Source organism: Gorilla gorilla, chromosome 10, assembly GCF_029281585.2.
Source record: "Gorilla gorilla gorilla isolate KB3781 chromosome 10, NHGRI_mGorGor1-v2.1_pri, whole genome shotgun sequence".
In the NCBI taxonomy this organism is placed as follows: domain Eukaryota; kingdom Metazoa; phylum Chordata; class Mammalia; order Primates; family Hominidae; genus Gorilla; species Gorilla gorilla.
Window position 1 is genome coordinate 132,314,505 of NC_073234.2, and position 18,929 is coordinate 132,333,433.

General features: G+C 44.9%; 1 protein-coding gene across 4 annotated transcripts in view; it reads left to right on the plus strand.

The window, feature by feature from the left end:
* Positions 1 to 203: 203 nt before the first annotated feature.
* Positions 204 to 18,929, plus strand: part of FBXW8 (F-box and WD repeat domain containing 8) — a 118,030-nt gene continuing 99,304 nt past the window's right edge. The window contains exons 1-3 of one of the 4 annotated variants that reach the window (XM_019039143.4): positions 551 to 641; positions 7,804 to 7,999; positions 17,283 to 17,387. In XM_019039143.4, coding sequence (XP_018894688.3) covers positions 7,925 to 7,999; positions 17,283 to 17,387 — 180 coding nt within the window. In that variant the 5' untranslated portion in view covers positions 551 to 641; positions 7,804 to 7,924. Of the gene's footprint in view, positions 642 to 6,271; positions 6,712 to 7,803; positions 8,000 to 17,282; positions 17,388 to 18,929 lie in introns of those variants that run through there. The other 3 variants (XM_063694382.1, XM_055358121.2, XM_031000984.3) reach the window with 3 other exon arrangements.

The window sequence follows — 18,929 nt, forward strand, 5'->3', positions numbered from 1 at the left end:
AGTAGTTGCTGAATGAACGTTTGTTGAATGAAGGAACAATGCTTGGCGCAAAGTCAGAGCTTAGCAAAAGTGATAGGCAGCAGAGCTGACGGGCTGAGGGGCAGCTGCGTAAACCTCCGCCTTGGGCGCCACAAGCCACAATCCGGATCACCACGTGCGTACAGGGGCAGCGCGGGGGGCGTGGCGGGGGCGTGGACGCCCACTCGGAACCCTAGAGCGGCGGCGGCAGCGGCTTCCGGCCGCGGCGGACACTTTCCTGGGAGGGACTGTCTCGTGGCACCCGGTGGAACCGAGGAGAACGTGGAGCGCCGGGAGCGGCGAATATGGACGACTACAGCCTGGATGAGTTCCGTCGGCGCTGGCAGGAGGAGCTGGCGCTGGCCCAGGCGCCGAAGAAGCGGCGACGGCCCGAGGCTGCCGAGAGGCGGGCTCGGCGGCCGGAGGTGGGCTCCGGGCGCGGCGAACAGGCCTCGGGGGACCCGGCGCTGGCCCAGGGTCTCCTGGAGGGCGCTGGGAGGCCCCCGGCGGCGCCGGCGACTCGGGCCGAGGGGCAGGACGTGGCGAGCCGCTCACGTTCTCCTCTGGCCCGCGAGGGCGCCGGGGGCGGGGAGCAGCTGGTGGACCAGCTCATCCGCGACCTGGTGAGTGGCCGTCGCCTCCCCCCCGCCCATGCCTGCGCCGGCCCCCGCCCCCAGGACAAACCCCTGCAGTGATTTGGAGAGTAACTGTGTGCCACTAGTTGCCCGAGAAAATGAGTAGACGCACAAACACCGATGTTTGTGCGTGCATAGGGGTCTTTCTGGAAGCAGCACTTCTCAACCAGGGCGATTTTGTTCCCCCAGATGTGGCAGTGTCTGCAGACATTTTTGGGTGCCTCATCGGGGTGTGTATGTGTGCATGTTACTGGGCATCTAGTGGGTAGAGGCCAGAGATGCTCCTGAACATCCTACAGTGTACAGGACACCACGCACAAAAAAATTATCCAGGACAAAATATCAGTAAGTGTGGGGTTGAGAAATCCTGCCTTGAAGGCTACCTAAACTTTGGACAAAGGTTGCCTTTGAAAAGGAGGACCCAGGTGATGGATAGGAAGTAGTTTTACCTTTGTATACTGTTTGCACTATTTAATTTTTGTAACCGTGCACGTATTCAAAAAAGTTATCTCAGAAAAAAAGGAAGAAGAGGAGGAAGAATCTCCTGGGCACTTTCATTAGGATAGAGTTTCTTATCTTTTTGTGGGGCATGGATACCTTGGAGAATCTGGAGGAAGCTGGGGACCCTGTGTCGGTTAAAAATAATCCCCTTAAGAAAGTTGGGAAAATCAAGAACACCTGAAATGCATCCGTGGCTCCCAGGTTAAGAGGACAAGGCTCCAGGTTCTAATGGTTTGATTTAAATTAGGCCCAAAGGAAGTCCCTACAGCTTTCCAATTGGGAACCCACTTTTTTTTTCTGTTTTTTTTTTCTTTCTTTCTTTCTTTTCTGAGACAGGGTCTTGCTCTGTTGCCCAGGCTAGAGTGTACTGTTGCTCTCCCGGCCCACTGCAGCCTCAAACTGCCTGGCTCAAGCCATCCTCTTCCCTCAGCATCTCGCGTAGCTGGGACTACATGCATGCGCCACTACACTCAGCTAATTTTTTAAATTTTTTGGTAGAGACAAGGTCTCCCTGTATTGCCCAGTGTGGTCTCAAACTCCTGGGCCCAAGTGATCCTCCCAATTGAGAATCATTCTTTTTTTTTTTTTTTTTTTTTTTGAGACGGAGTCTCGCTCGCTCTGTCGCCCAGGCTGGAGTTGCAGTGGCGCGATCTCGGCTCACTGCAAGTTCCGCCTCCCAGGTTCACGCCATTCTCCTGCCTCAGCCTCCCCAGTAGCTGGGACTAACAGGCGCCCACCACCACGCCCGGCTAATTTCTTTTTGTATTTTTAGTAGAGATGGGGTTTCACTGTGTTAGCCAGGATAGTCTCGATCTCCTGACCTCGTGATCCGCCCGCCTCGGCCTCCCTAAGTGCTGGGATTACAGGCGTGAGCCACCGCGCCCGGCCGAGAATAATTCTTTTAAGTGGCAAGCTGTTTCAAGAAAGAATGGCCTATTATTTTATGTAATATGTAGTTTACTCAAATAGCATTAATAGCTACTATTTGAGTTTTTACCAAGTGTTTAGTCCTGTGCTCTGCCCTAATTCGAATATAACAATCCTGTGAGGTAGATTTTAACTCTCCTTTTACAAATGAAGAAACTCAGAGATTCTCTGTAACTTGCCCAGCATTACCCCGCTGATAGATTCTGGGGATTGAATTTGGATCCAGGTCTTTTCAACTCCAAGTTTCACCACGTGAACTTGAGTTGGCGTAAGAATCACTTGAGGCTTGGTTATAATATAGGTTCTGGGCCCTCCCCAGACCTGCTAACTCCATCACCAGGGAAGGGGCCCTGAAATCTGATGACTGGCATGATCAGGCATGTTTAAGACATTATACTCTACTGTGTAGCCTCCTTTGGTTTAAGGTCCTGATTCTCAAGGCTTTCCGTTTGTAACACCTTAGAGGTATAGGCATTGATGCCAAAAATAGTAAAGAAGCAAATCAAGTACAGTTGACCTTTGAACAACGTGGGGGGTTAGGAGAACTGACCTCCTTGCAGTCAAAAATCTGTGTATAACTTTTGACTCTCCCAAAACTTAACTACGAATAGCCTACTGTTGACCAGAAGCCTTATAGATAAGTCAGTTAACACATATTTTGTATTTTCTGTGTGTTATATACTATAGCATTATAATAAAGTAAGCTAGAGGAGAAAGTGTCATTAAGAAAATTATAAGAGAAAATGTATTTACTATTCATTAAGTGAAAGTGGCTCATCACAAAGGCCATCATTCTCATTGCCTTCATGCTGGATAGGCTGCTGCTGCTGCTACGAAGGAGGGATTGGTCTTGCTGTCGTAGTGGTGGCAGAGGTGCAAGGAGAGGCAGGCACATTCGATGCAACGTTTATGGAAAAAACCTGCATACAAGTGGACCCATGCGGTTCAAACCCATGTTCAAGGGTCTGTTGTATTCTGAAAATAGAAGGGACCTGCATACTGGAGAATCTGGAGTGTACATCCGAATCTGTTTCATGTTGTTGGAAAAGGCCTTCCCTGTCTTCCTGGAATTCATTTCCCTGGTCTCCTCTGCCCCCTTCAGAATCACCACATTAGGTACTACTAGGTTCTCTATGAGTAGCATACAACTTTTGGGGCACCTCTAATTTTAAAGAGGACTTTGTAGGCCAGGTGTGGTGGTACACACCTGTAATCCCAGCACTTTGGAGGCCAAGCCAGGAGGATTGCTTGAGCCCAGGAGTTCAAGACCAGCCTGGGCAACATAGTGAAACCCTGGTTCTACAAAAAATTTAAAAAATGTAGCTAGGTGTGGTGGTGCACCCCTTTAGTTCTAGCTACTTGGGAGGCTGAGGTGGGAGGATCGCTTGAACCCAGGAGGCTGAGGCTGCAGCAAGCCATGATTGCACCACTGCACTCCAGCCTGGGTGACACAGCAAGACCCTGTCAAAAGCAGGCAAAAAACAAACTTTGTGGCTGGGCAAGGTGGCTGATGCCTGAAATCCTAGCACTTTGGGAGGCTGAGGTGGGTGGATGGATCTCTTGAGCTCAGGAGCTCAAAACCAACCTGGGCAACGTAGAGAAACCCCATCTCTACAAAAATTGGCCAGCGTGGTGGCGTGTTCCTGTAGTCCTCACTACTTGGGAGGCTGATGTGGGAGGATTGATTGAGGCCAGGAGGTCGAGGATGCAGTGAGCCGGGATCACACCACTGCACTCCAGCCTAGGTGACAGAGCGAAACCCTGTCTCAAAAAAAAAAAAAAAAAAAAAAAGGCTGGGTCTGGTGGCTCACACCTGTAATCCCAGCACTTTGGGAGGCTGAGGTGGGCAGATCACCTGAGGTCAGGAGTTCGAGACCAGCCTAACCAACAAGGAGAAACTCTGTCTCTACTAAAAATACAAAATTAGCCAGGCATGGTGGTGGGTGCCTGTAATCCCAGCTACTTAGGAGGCTGAGGCAGGAGAATCGCTTGAACCCAGGAGGCGGAGGTTGTGGTGAGCCGAGATCGTGCCATTGCACTCCAGTCTGGGCAACAAGAGCAAAATTCCATCTCAAAAAATAAAAAATGAAAAAAAGACTTTGCAATCATTAGTAACACTGCTATAAATAAAGTTATAATTCATTGTGTGCATAAACTGTCTGCTTGGTAGTGTCTTAAGGGTTTAGAGACATTATCGTCTTCATTTCTCCCAACAACTCTCTCCAGTGGCTATTTTCAACTAATCTGTAGATGAGCATTAGGAAAGTAACTGATTTTTAGATAATAAACCTACTCCTTCTCTCCAGGCTGATAAATGATGACAAGGTTTATGGAAAAGGCTTGGATTCCTGTGTCAGTGGTTGCAAGCCCCAGAGCCCACAGGGCTAAGGCAGGTAATGCATGTGAGTAAGGTAGGCTGGGTGTTGCACATTAGGTCCTTTCTCCCAGCTCATCAGGTGTTTTTATGTGTTCTGGTCATAGCTTTATAATTTGTTTCATAGTGGCAGCTGTTCTTTTTGTCACAATTAAACATGTAGGAATTGTCTTTAAACATGGCCATCTTGGTCTTGTTTTCCCACTTTTAAAAGTTTTTAAGCTCAAACTATGTATTGACCTTTACAAGGGCCTAAATACACGGCTTGATGAATTTTCAAGTGGACACATCCATGTAAGCAGCAGCCAGGTCACAGGGCAGCATCACCAGCATGTCAGAACCACCTCCCCTGCCCTGTGTTCCCTTCCACCCAAGGGTAACCACTCTCACCTGCCCTGTGTTCCCTTCCACCCAAGGGTAACCACTCACCTGACTTCTCTTCCACCCAAGGGTAACCACTCACCTGACTACTTTTTTTTTTTTTTTTTTGGGAGATAGAGTCTTACCCTGTAACCTAGGCTGGAGTGCGGTGGCATGATCTTGGCTCACTGCAACCCCCACTTCCCGGGTTCAAGTGATTCTTGTCCCTCAGCCTCCTGAGTAGCTGTGACTACAGGCATGCACCACCACGGCCTGCTAATTTTTGTATTTTTGGTAGAGATGGGGTTTCACTATGTTGGCCAGGCTGGTTTTGAACTCCTGGCCTCATGTGATCTGCCCTCCTCGGCCTCCCAAAGTGCTGGAACTACAGGTGTGAGCCTGCATGCCTGGCCTCACCTGACTTCTAACACCACATTTAGTTTGTCTGTTTTTGAACCGTATATTAAGTGGAGTCAAACAGCACATACTCATGTGTCTTTGAGTTCTCGTGTATGGCATTATCTGTGAGATTGATCCCTATGAATATGCCACATCTTATCTACTGTTGATGGGAATTATTGCTAGTTTGTTGATAGCCGGTTTGGGACTCTCAGAAATAGTGCCACCATAAATGTTTTGTACATCTTCTGAAAAATGTGTCCACATTTTTCCTGAGTATTCATTTGGGAGTGGAATTGGTGAGTCATAAGGTATGCATAGATTAGCCTTGGTAGATACTGACAGTTTTCCAAAGTAGTTGTACTGGTTTTCTCGCTTTTGATAGTAACTTGTGTATGTGGAATATAGTATTTCACTTTCTTCTTTACCATAAATCAACACCCAGCTGAGATGACATGACAGCAGAACTTGACCCCAGCATGGGCAAGATGATAAAGACACATTGGGAAATACATACCATGGCTAGGGTCAGGGTAATAGCCACTGCCCCCATTAGCTGGTTGTTGCCCTGTAGGAATGTGGTCCCAGTGTTGTAAGGTCTTTAGATTTTTTTTTTAAAATTGGGAATATGTATTTTTATGTGGACTCCTTCAGTTTTTTCTGCATGAGAAAACCATCCAAGCTGGGCATGGTGGCACATGCCTGTACTCCCAGCTGCTGGGGGAGTTGAGGCAGGAGGATCACCTTAGCCCAGGAGTTTGAGACCAGCCTGGGCAAAATAGATTCTGTCTCACTTAAAAAATACCATCCAAAATGTTGGCTTAAAACAACCACGATTTAGCTCACCATTTTGCAGGGTGGCAGCTTGGGCTGGGCATGGGTGAGCTCACTCGTGTGTCTGAGGTTAGCTGTGGTCACCTAGGCTGCTCTGCTTCTAGGGGTTGGCTAATTGTGTGTGTGTGTGTGTGTGTGAGAGAGAGAGAGAAAGAGGTGTGTATCTGGGTTATGAGTCATCATACAGCAGCTTAGCTTAGCCCCAAGTGGGCATTCTCAGAGTTACAAGAGCAGCAAGAGGGCGAGCCCCAATGGCCAGATGCAATGCTGCTTTTGAAATCTGCATAGGTCATGTTTGTTATTGTCATGTGGCCAAGTCCAGAGTCAGTGTGGATTTACCCAAGTGCTTGGATACAGAGAGACATGAACAAATTTGGGGCCATCACTATGTCAGTCTACCTCAAAAGCTCTTCCAATTTTTAATTGTTGGTAACTAATAAAAATTAATAAGATTTTAGGTGCTAACATTGCAGGTTAAACAAAACCTGTCAGTGGGCTAGATCTGCCTTGGGTAACCATTTTATCATCTTTGCCTTGTGCCTTCCCAAGAATCCTTGCTTGATCCATGGGTGGCTCCTGAAAGGAAGAGCTAGTTCCATTTGAGACTCCCCAGAATCTTTAACAGAAGCTGATCCAGTTGACATGAATGGGAAATAAAATCTGGTACTACCTTCTTACACTTCCTCCCTGCCCCCGTTTCTTCTCCAACCTTTGGCACTTTCATTAGTGCACCCTGTTGTATTTCTGGTGCAGTCTCCTCCACTTCAGAGTCTTCAGTATCCATCACTAGAGAGAGAACAACTAATAAGTTAGCAATCAAAAGTGAAGTTGCCTTTGGATGGGTAGGTGAGCAGTGCTGCCTTGGAGTGTCATCTGGCTGGTATAGGCCAGAACCTCTGATGGGCAAGCAAAGCTGACATGAAAACGCAGGACTCAGCTGGGCGTAGTGGCTTATGCCTGTAATCCCAGCACTTTGGGAGGCCGAGGTGGACGGATCACGAGGTCAGGAGATCAAGACCATCCTGGCTAAGACGGTGAAACCCTGTCTCTACTAAAAAATACAATAATTAGCCGGGCGTGGTGGCACGTGCCTGTAGTCCCAGCTACTGGGGAGGCTGAGGCAGGAGAATTGCTTGAACCCGGGAAGCAGAGGTTGCAGTGAGCCGAGATTGCGCCGCTGCACTCCAGCCTGGGTGACAGAGCAAGACTCCACCTCAAAAAACAAAAAACAAAAAAACAACAACGCAGGACTCCTCCCAAGCCTCATGTTTTATGAAGCTTTTAGTAATAGCACTTAGCAGCCATCTCTTTTTAGGTGATGAGTTGGGAATACCTCAGTTGGCACCTGATAGAGTTCTTAGTATAAGTAAACTAGCGAAAGAACACATCCCTGGTCAGAATTTCAGAGGCAGTAGGCACTTTCTCTGTTGTCTTCTCTTCTCCTCTGTTCATAAACTCAGGCTTCTTGGAGATAGTGGATATACCTGAGTATAATTGCAAGTGTGCTGCTTTCTTCAGTGGAGTGGCTGTGATACCAACTTGCTTGGGCTCCATTTTTATTTAGGTGGTGTATCAGTACTCTGGGCTGCAGGCAACAAGCACCCAACCCAAACTGGCTTAAAAACCCAAACTGGAATCTATTGATTCCTGTAACTGAAAATTCCAGGTGGTAGTGTTTGTTCTGGGTGCTTACCTAAGGTAACTAGGATTTGCCTTCTCTTAATCCTGATTTCCTTTTGTTGGCTTTATTCACAGACAGGCTTTCCTCTTGGGGAAAAATGGCTACCAACAACTCTAGTCTTCTATCTGCTTAGCAACTCAAGGGAAAGAGAGCTGCAAGTCATGAACCTAAATTCCCATTGCTGCAAACTGGGTCATGTGTCCACCTTTCAGCCAATCACTGATTCAAATTGTCCAGACTCAAATCCATTGCTCATTCCTGAAGATGAAGGTGAGGTCAGCTCTGCCTAAATCGTGTTGACTAAGAGTGGGAGTGGGCTGGTTTCCTAAAGAGAGGAAGTGGATGTTGGGCAGGAAAAAACAGCAATAACCGATATCCACTTTAGGTGGGTGTGTGACGCAGCACTAACTGAGAATACAGTAGTCCCACCTTATCCACTGGAGATACATTTCAAGACCCCCGGTGGGTGCTTGAAAATGCAGATAGTACTGAATCCTATATATGCCATGTTTTTTTTTCCTATATACACAGAGCAATGATAAAGTTTATAAACAAGGCACAGTAAGAGATTAACAGCAACAACAAAATAGAACAATTACAACAGTATACTATAATAAATGTTATATGAATGTGGGCTCTCATAATACTGTACTGTAAGTAACTGATGCTATGGAAAGCAAAACCGTGGATAAGGGGGGACGACTGTTTTCTGTTCATCCAACATATATTCATTGATCAGCTCAGTGCTGGGGAATCAGCAGTAAACAGAATGGCTCCTTGTCCTCAGAGAGCCTAAAGTCTTGTTTCTTTTAACTAAAAGAATGACATTAATGGAGTCAGGACAGTCTTGGCTATGGGGCTGGGCTCTGCAGTCAAGCAGACCTGAGTTCAAATTTTGGCTCTGCTGTTACCAGTTTGCCTTGGGCAAGTTAATTTCCCCTGCCTTAGCTGTCAAATGATGATGATGTTAGTACCTATCTCGTGAAGAGGCAAGGAAATAGGCATGGGACTTAGCACTGAGCCTGGAGTACAGTAAGGGCCCAATAAATGTAAGCTGGTGCCATTATCGTTAGTACTCAGAGTTTGCTATGCTATTTTACTTCCTCTTTACTGAAGCTTATCACCGATAAGCCCTTAGCTTCCGCCTCTTGTGAATCCCTGGAGGGCAGGATCTGTTGCCTTACTATTCTAACTCCACCTGCCTTACTAGTACAGTAGGGGCCCTATCTACGTTTGTTGAGTTGAAATAATGTGGGTGAAATTGCTGCTTCTGACAGCGACTTTATAAAGGCTCTATGATTGTTAGAACCCTTGAACATTCAAAGCATCCTTCCAGGTTAAGATATGGAGTTTTAGGTCTGCTGAAAGTTTTAATACTGCTGGCCAATATTTATCACTCACCATGTCAGTATTTAACCTGTCAGATCCTGTATCTGTGTTGCCAACAAGGTAGATTTAATGGCTTAACCTTCTTCTGTTTTTAAGTTAAACACAAATAAGTAAGCTCCCTAATGTGAACACTTTTCTTCTGGCTAATACGCAGTGAGACAGCAAACCAAACCAAATGTGTACTCATGAATTGACTTAACTGGAATAACTTCCTTTCCTCTTTCCTGTTCTTTGCCTGCCTTTTAAAGCTCAGCTTGAGTTCTGTCTCCTGTGTTAATTCTTCCGTGATTTCTCCAGCCCAAATTTCTCCCTTTCCCCCAACTAAAAAGTTCTTACCCTCAGTGCTGTTCATTTTTTCATGTTATAATTAGCAGGCCTCCACTTACGAACCTTTTGAAATGATGCCTGTGTATACTAGAACAACTTGTGACTTACATGCGGTCTTTGTTGGAAGGGTCTGCTGCTTGAAGCAGCTTGGGTTTCATTCATATCCCACAAATATTTATGAAGTGTCTTCTTGGTACCAGCCACTGTTCCAGGCACTGAGAATATAGCATTGAACAAGGCAGAAAAAAGCCTGTGTCCTTGTGTAGCTTACATTCTGGGGAAGAGGGAGTTAGACAATGGACAAATAATTGTCAGGTAATAAATAAATGTTCTGGAGAAAAAATAAGCAGACAGGATAGAGTGTATCTGCCAGGGGAGGGGCTGTAATTTTAAATAGTGCTGTCCAACAGGGTCTTTCTGGGAAGGTCACATTTCATGGAGAACCTAAAGGAGGTGAGGAGTGAACATACAGAGATCTGGGGGAGGGGATTCTAGGCCAAGACGGGCAAGTGCAAAGGTTTTGTGGTGACCAGGAGCCGCACTTAGTTTAATGCTCTGTTGCCTTGATCATTTGTAATGATCTTAATCATTTTTGACCAACAGGCCCCCCAAATTCTATAGCCAATCCTGATGGTGGGAATGTGCCTGCAGTGTTTGGGACCCTTAATGTGAACATCTTTACTCTTTTCACAAACCCACTATGGTTTCAGAAACCACACCCACTGTGGTACCCCTCTGGGACCTGAAGCTTCTCCTCTTCCTGTCTTCTCTCCTTGCCATGTCCTAAAGCTCAGATCCCAGTTTAGACTAAAAGGGGGCTCAAAGCAGAGGCCCAGCCCATTTTGCTTCACACCACCCTCCTTCACCACCACACCCAGCCTCCTGGGATTTCCCCCAGCACTTGCCCTTTAGATTGGCATCTTCTACCTTCTTTCCTTGCCAGAGTCCCCAGGAGAGTGAGAATATGTCTTGAAGCTGGAAAGCCTATTCTTGTAAAAAAAGGGTAAATCAAATTCCATGGACATTTATTGTGCATCTACTGTGTGCAACGCACTGAGCTGGTTAGATTCTGTAGTATTATAGTTCACTTATATCACCCGCACATGTGATCAACAAATATTTATTGAATACCTTTTGCTCTTGCTCTTAGCTAGGCATGGGGATTAGGTTAAATGTTAAGAGACAAATTGTTTTTTTGTGGACTGCTTGGGAGCTTAGCCGCTCTTTGTAGCATTGTTTGTTTGGAGAAATGTTTTCCAACTTCTATATAGCTGGCTTACTAATGAACTTTGGAGTACCTTAGGGGACGATCTATATTGCCTGTTGTAGGCTCCTATATTTCATTTTACGTGACAATGACTTACCTCTATAAAAGATTTTAGCTCTTTGAGTGTAGACCATTTCTTATATACTTGCTAACAGCACCTCCCTCCCCCTAGCACCTGGTGTGGCCCTGAATTTAGATAGTATTTTGAACATAAGTTACCTTACTTTAAAAATGTGTTGCTTTTCTGCGTCTGTGAAAATATCATGTGCTCACTGTAGAAATATTTAGGAAATTCAGAAGAATAGAAGAAAATAAAAATGTTTAGTAGTATAATTGCTTAGAGGCTACCATTGTTAACATTTTGGTGTATTTCTGACTTTTTTTTTTTTTTTTAGACAGGCTCTCTCTCACTTTTGCCTAGGCTGGAGTGCAGTGGTGTGATCATGGCTCTGTAGCCTTGACCTCCCATACTCAAGCTATCCTCCCACCTCAGCCTCCTAAGTAGCTGGAACTACAGGTGCATGCCACCACACCTGGCTCATTTATTTTTATTTTTTCTAGAGACAGTGTCTCACTATGTTACCTGGGCTGGTCTTGAACTCCTGGCCCCTAATGATCTGTCTATCTCAGTCACCCAAAGTGTTGGGATTACAGATATGAGCCGCTGTGCCTGGCCTATTTCTGACTTTTTTTCTTTTTGTATATAAGAATATATATTTCGAGACAAATTGTGGATTATAAATGGATGCTTATTTATCTCGACTGCCTTTCAGACCTTTTTCCCCCAGCCAACCAGTTTTTTTCTTCTCAAAGAAGACACAGGTGAAACTGAAACTCATCTATTTCTTCTGATTGAGATTGTGTGGGTCTACTCCACTCAGCTTTTGCAGTACGTGGAAAGTCGAGATAAACGCCTAAAGAAACCAGTTTCCTTTCAGTCATAGATTTAGTAAAAATGTTATTGCAAATCTCTTCTTTGAACTCAAGGTGCTTTTCTCAGTTTCTTAAACCACCACCCAGAGAGATCTTTCATGTTCTCTTTGCCCTGGAGATGTACATTGGGAACAAAAACCTTAAGTCAGTTTCTTCACTTTTTACTGCTTTGGCTCTTAGTAATTATCTGTTCTTCTATTAAACAAGAGAAGACAGATTAAATTTCTAACAGTAAGGCACAAAACCAATCCATTTACAGAATTAGTCTTACATTAGCACATAGGAATACAAATCAGCCTCCCTGGGGATGGATCTCTTTGCAATTTCTCTCAGTGTTTTTGGAGTAAGTCCAGTAGACTTTGGGAAAATCTAGTATTCACTGACTTTAAATTAAATAAGTAATATGACCCCTTTGAGTGTGTGTGTGTGTGTTTTTTTTTTCCTTGACTAGGAAAAAGGGGATGGATAGATTTTTATATCTGCCTATGATGTAGGGTTAAGGTCTCAACTTTTAGTGTGCATGAGGATCGCCTGAGAAAGAGGTGCTTGAGGCCGGGTGCAGTGGCTCATGCCTGTAATCCCAGCATTCTGAGAGGCCAAGGCAGGTGGAGGCCGAGAGTTCGAGACTAGCCTGGCCAACATGACAAAACCCTGTCTCTACTAAAAAATACAAAAATTAGCTAGATGTGGTGATGTGTGCCTGTAATCTCAGCTACTTGGGAGGCTGAGGCATGAGAATCGCTTGAACCTGGGAGGCAGAGGTTTCATTGAGCCAGGATCGTGCCACTGCACTCCAGACTGGGCGACAGAGCGAGACTCTGTCTCAAAAGAAAAGGAGGTGCTTGAGCCCTAACCCTGGAAATTCGGGGCAGTAGGTCTTGGTAGGGCCCTTGGCATTTTTTTTTTTAATTCCACAGGTGATTTTGATGTGTAATGCAGGACGAAAGTCCCCAATAGTGGTAGAGAATCGATATCTGAGACATTGTCAAAGAATTAAAAGCAAGGTTGTATGTTATCAAACAGATACTTTTCCTTAACATTGAAGGAATACTAATATTTTGAATTTATTGGTCTCCTATAGAATAAATTTGGCCAGTCTCACATTGCTGAGAGCTATTCAACTACTGCAAAATTATTTTCTTTTTTTTTTGTTTTGAGACAGAGTCTCGCTCGCTCTGTCGCCCAGGGTGGAGTGCAGTGGCGCAATCTCGGCTCACTGTAAGCTCTGTCTGCCGGGTTCACGCCATTCTCCTGGCTCAGCCTCCCGAGTAGCTGGGACTACAGGCGCCTGCCACCACACCCGGCTAATTTTTTGTATTTTTATTTAATTAATTAATTTATTTATTTTGAGACGGAGTCTTGCTCTGTCGCCCGGGCTGGAGTGCAGTGGCGCGATCTCGGCTCACTGCAAGCTCCGCCTCCCAAGTTCACGCCATTCTTCTACTTCAGCCTCCTGAGTAACTGGGACTACAGGCGCCCGCCACCAGGCCCAGCTAATTTTTTTATTAGAGACGGGGTTTCACCATGTTAGCCAGGATGATCTCCATCTCCTGACCTCGTGATCCGCCTGCCTCGGCCTCCCAAAGTGCTGGGATTACAGGCGTGAGCCACTGCACCCGGCCCAAAATTACTTTCTCTAAATATTGTAGCCATGTTGATATTTTTATAGTTTGACCAGATTTCTCTATTTTAATATTTCTAATGTCTTTAATTCCTTTTCCTTATTCTTGGAATATCTTTGTTTCTGAAATGCCAGGTTGTCCATTTTCAAGTTTTTAAGTCAGTGTTGTCCATTTTCATGTTTTTAAGTCAGTGTAGAGTTGGGTTAATGTGGCCCATAACTTTTTGGATGGCTATGTGCTTCGCAGTAGTCTAGGTGGAAGACTGATAGCATCTTTTATTTATTTATTTATTTTTAATGGACACATTATAATTGTACATATTTATGGGGCACAGTGTCATATATGTATACAATGTATATTGACCAAATCAGGGTAATTAATGTATCCATCACCTAAAACATTTATTATTTGTGTTGTAAACATTCAAAATCTGCTCTTCTAGCTGTTTGAAAATATACAATAAATTGTTGTGAATTATAGTCAACCTGTAGTGCCACAGAGAACCAGAACTCATTCCTCCTGTCTAGCTGCACTTTTATATCCGTTAACCAACCTCTGTCTGATAGTGTGTTTTAGATAACAAGGTATTTCTCTGCACACTAGCAGCAAGTAGTGTTTTTAACCTACATTTATGAACTGTAGGAAGTACCCAATCAGAGTGCCTAAGACATTCTGCTGCCCAACAGCAGTAGGATTTATGTGGTTACTAGACCACAGCTTTTGTCCAGGATGTGGCTTCATATCCTTGTCAGATCATGCACACTAATAAAAGAGGTGTGTTTTCAACCACAGGGCCAAATATGCTCACAACTCTCTCTTGTAAGGTGTTTCTCAAATGATATTTCCAATAATAACAAACTGAAGTTGATGAATTAGTTACTAAACCTTGAATTTACTCTGGTTTGTCTGGTGGAGTGATGTCACTCATTTACCTGCATTCTAGTATCCTCCTCAAATAGGGGAGAGGAAGTAGCTTACCTAGACTAATGTCTCTGGAGGTGTGCTTAAGAAACCTTGGGAATATATTGAACACAGGACTATCGTGGGTCGTGTCTATCGCTTTGGTTAAAAAAAAAAAAAGATTGAACTTTTCAAAAAATAGATTCTGAAATGGAGATTTGCATGTAGGTGGTTTAGTGGGTTTTCCTTTCAGAGAGGTCCTGAACTGAGCAAGGGGGCCAGGCCTTTGTACCCAGCCATGGACTAGTCATTGGATACAGGCTGCCTTAGTGGGGTGGGAGGGGATGCAACCTGGGTGAGGCAGCTTGTTTGGCCAAAGGCATTGCCTAGGAAGGGACTCAGCTGTGAGTCAACAGCAGGCAGCATTTTCATCTAGGGGAATGAGTGGGACCAGAAGCGGGATCTGAGTGACCCACTGCAGTATCTATGGCAAGGACCATTGATAGAATATCTTGCCAGAATTACTCTAAGTGTGCAGCATGAAACTTGAGCATTTGGTCTCCTTACCTTGGAGGAGTCTACATATTTCTTAAGATGTGGACTTTCCGTTAGTGTATTGGTTTTTTTTTTTCCCTGCCATTTTCCAGTGGTTACCAACACGGAAGGCCATCTACATGAAAGTCTGGGACTTGATCTCTTTTGGAGTTTAGATCATAATTCTGAGAGCACAGTGACTTTTTTTAAAAAAAAGTTTGGGTGTGTAATGTCGTTTACAAAATTACAATTCAATGCTTTGAAACAGTGGTTGCCCTTCAGAACTTGTAAATGATCAAGAACCATCATAATGCATGCATTAACAGTGAGACCAGCATGAGGTCTCATTTTTATTCTTAATAGCATACCTATTTCATAGAGTGATTATATCTCTTTTACAGATGAGAAAGCACAGATGCACTTAGCCTGGTGGCTTGTTGGTAAGGTGACCGAACAGGTGTATCAGTTTGAATCTTTGCTCTGAACCTCCATGCTGGGTTGCATCCCAGGGATTATGGTGGTTGGGATCAAGGATACTGGTGGCAGGGCTAGGGTGATGCCAGGATACGGGCATTGTCTTCCATGATGAGGATGGAGGCCAGGCCAACTGAGTAGGCAGAAGACGGAAGGCTCCTGTTACCAGAGGTGTGACTTTTCTGCACTAGAACAGCTAAAAACAAAGATGATGTTGTCCTTTGCCTCATCAGAATAGCGTCAAGTCCAGACACCAGTTCCTAGTGAGTCTTAAGTGGGACCGATTGAAGAAAACAATGCCTCGCAAGTCTCTAACAGTGAAAGGCTAAATGAGACTTCAGTTTCAATGAATGCGGGCTTTTCCTTGCCTTTGTTCTGGTTGTAGGAGGAAAAGGAACATTTTTCTCTTGTTTCTTTACCAAGTAGGTAAAGTAGGCCTCTCCACAATGTCAAAATAATCCAAAAAAGAAAGCAGGAGGAAGACCACGATTGCAAATGAAAGTTTCATCGTGAGTGTGGCTTTCCTTGGCAAGCAGTGACTCCCTCCAGTGTTGATTTCAGGAGTCTCAAGTTGTATCTGGGCTGAGAGAGAAAGTGATGCCTCTTTTTCTTGATGAGTAAAGCCAATTAGTTGTGGGAGGGGATGGAGCCTGACATTAAACCAATGACTTTCCTTTATTTTTTTAGGCAAGCACCCCTGAGCCTTCTAATTACACTTGCAGATTTTTTTTCCTGTTTTTTTCTGTATGGTCAAAATTTCTCTCTTGATTTAACATTCTGTTCCTTCTCTTTGCCCACAGAGAGCTGTCAGCTCTTACTCTTTTTTTCCTCCAGAGATCCCTTTTGGCCTTCATCCTTTGCACTGTTTTTGCAGTGAAATACCACATTTCCTTTTTATGCTCTGGGCTGTCTTTTAGCCCCGAGACTCCTAGATGAACAGAAACTTCATTCCAGAAAAATCTTTACTGTGAGTCTTGGTAGGGTCTAAATCAGTGCTTGGACTCCCTTAAAAACACTGAGGTGATTTTTTTTTTGTTTTGAGACAGCAGCCTTGCAATACATAAGACCGCTGTATTTGAGTGGTGAATTAACAATTCGCTTGTAAGCAATAAGTCACTGATGTCAGCCAAAGCTTATTAAAAATGGATTTTATTAAGTGAGTGCTGTTGGGACACAGAGTGCAGCTTTTCCTAGCTTTGCAGAAGCACATACCAAAGTGAGCTTTGGCAGGAGGATTGGGAACAGGCAGAGGGGTACATACATACACTTGGCTTTTTTTCTGTTTCACACTCATATTTCTTTGTGCTACCAGGATCGTCAATGACAGCCTTATCTCTCAAATAAAGCCCGTTACCTCATCTCTAATTGCTTATCCAAAGGCAGGCGAGCTCTGATTTCTCTGCATTAATAAATGACACCGAAGAAGAACTGCTTTGTTTGCACTGGCCCGCTCAGGTTAACCAGTGTAAGCCCCTGAGAGCATTAGGAAACCTTGCACTTCTCCAGTGGCCGAGGAGAGGTGGCGTTCATCTCCATCAAGAGCAGTGTCTGCTTGTTTACTTTTTGCTCATGTTTATAGCCCTATTCTTTTCCCAGTGAAAACCCCTTAGTGACCTAGAGCAGCTTTTCTCTAGCTGTGTGTGCTCACTCCCTTCCTAGTTGAGAGTAGTGGTGGTTGTCCTGGGAGGAGGGGTGGCCTCCCTGATTTCAAGCCTCACTTTCTTGGCCGCCTGCTGCTCACCTTTCCTTAGAGGTCAGGAGGCTTTCCACAGACCTTGACAGTGATTCCTGTGCCATACATCAGGCTGGAAGATAGCACCCCTGCTGCTTTGTGAAGCACCATGGGAAATGGTCATATGGGTTTCCTAAGTGAATATAAGGAGTGAAGGCGTGTGGGGGTCAGAGAATGGAGGATGGCTGGCAGATTCTGAAAAAGTTCCATGACTGCCTGGTGAAACAGTACGGATGCCTCCCTCCTGGGAAACAGCCTCATCTATCTTGTTACCACCTAAGAATATCTCTGGTCATTTAAAGGGCCTGTACATTTGAGTTATTTTCATATCTAAAAATTATAAACTTCTTTCCTTTCTTTTTTTTTTCCCCTCAGAATGAAATGAATGATGTGCCTTTCTTTGATATCCAACTGCCTTACGAATTGGCAATCAATATATTTCAGTATCTGGACAGGAAAGAACTAGGAAGATGTGCACAGGTAAGGTGTCACCAACAGACGTTCCAGATTTTCCTAAATGTGTGATTAAGGTATAGGACTCTCCTGGGTAATAGATATTTACTCACAGAATTATAAACTTTGCAGAATTGATGAATTGGATGGCAAGTTTACTTGAAGGAAAGCCACCTTGACCTTAGAGGATTATGTTCCACGTCACTACTCGGTGTGTATCTTTCTGTGACCCAAGAGCTCTTTTCTCCCTGCAGTCTGAGTTATGGCTGACCTGTGGCAGTGTGCTGGTGGCCGACAACTTGGTGCTAAACCTTTATTGAGCTTGTCTGTGCTGTTAATGCACTCACGGTTTTTAATGCAAAGATGTGAGCCCTTGGTTAAATCGAGCCTGTTGTTAGGTTGGTAGCTGAGGGGGTCAGCACGAGGACAGAACATGTTTTAGGTGAAGTCGTGTTTTTAGGTGTATAGTCCAAATTACCCTTTAAACTTTAGGATCTCACTCAGTGAGGTGCAAAGCAGGTGAGAACTGAGACCCACCAAGGGAATTACAGATCAATGTCACCCGTCTCACACTTACTCTGGGGCATATGCCTGTGGAGTGGAATGGTGGGAGATATCATTTAGGCCAAACTGCATTGTGTTTAGGAATCATGGGGGAATGTTGATAAAATGCAGATTCAGATTCAGGAAGTCTGCGGTGGGGCCTGACAGTCAACTTTCTTTTTTTTTGAGATGGAGTTTTGCTCTGTCGCCCAGGGTGGAGTGCAGTGGGACGATCTTGGCTCACTGCAACCTCTGCCTCCCAGGCCCAAGCAGTTCTCCTGCCTCAGCCTCCCGAGTAGCTGGGACTACGGGCATGTGCTGCCATGCCCAGCTAATTTTTGTATTTTTAATAGAGATGGGATTTCACTGGCCAGGCTGGTCTCAAATTCCTGATCTCAGGTGATCTGCCCGCCTTGGCCTCTCAAAGTGCTGGGATTACAGGCATGAGCCACCGTGCCTGGCCCCATTGATGGTCTGCTTTCTAAGCAGGGGATGCCAGTGTGGCTTTGGCCACACTTTGAGAGAGGCAAAGGTTTATGCCATTAACATTGTTCTCTTGTTCTCGTCTTTTTGGCCAAGAGTGTGTGATTGATTTTTCTTTTCTTTTTTTGAGACAGAGTCTTGCTCTGTCGCTGAGGCTGGAGTGCAGTGGCGAGATCTCGGCTTCCTGCAACCTCTGCCTCCTGGGTTCAAGCTATTCTCTTGCCTCAGCCACCCGCGTAGCTGGGATTACAGGCTCATGCCACCACATGCAGCTAATTTTTGTATTTTTAGTAGAGACACGATTTTGTCATGTTGGCCAGGCTGGTCTTGAACTCCTGACCTCAAGTAATCCACCCACCTCAGCCTCCCAAAGTGCTGGGATTACAGGCATGAGCCACTGGGCCTGGACTGATTTTTCTTTTTTAAAAATTTCATTTTATTTTTTTAAATGGACAAATAAAGTTATATATATTTATCAGGTATAACATGATTTTTGAAATATCTATGCATTGTGGAATGGCTCAGTTGAGGTAACTAACATGT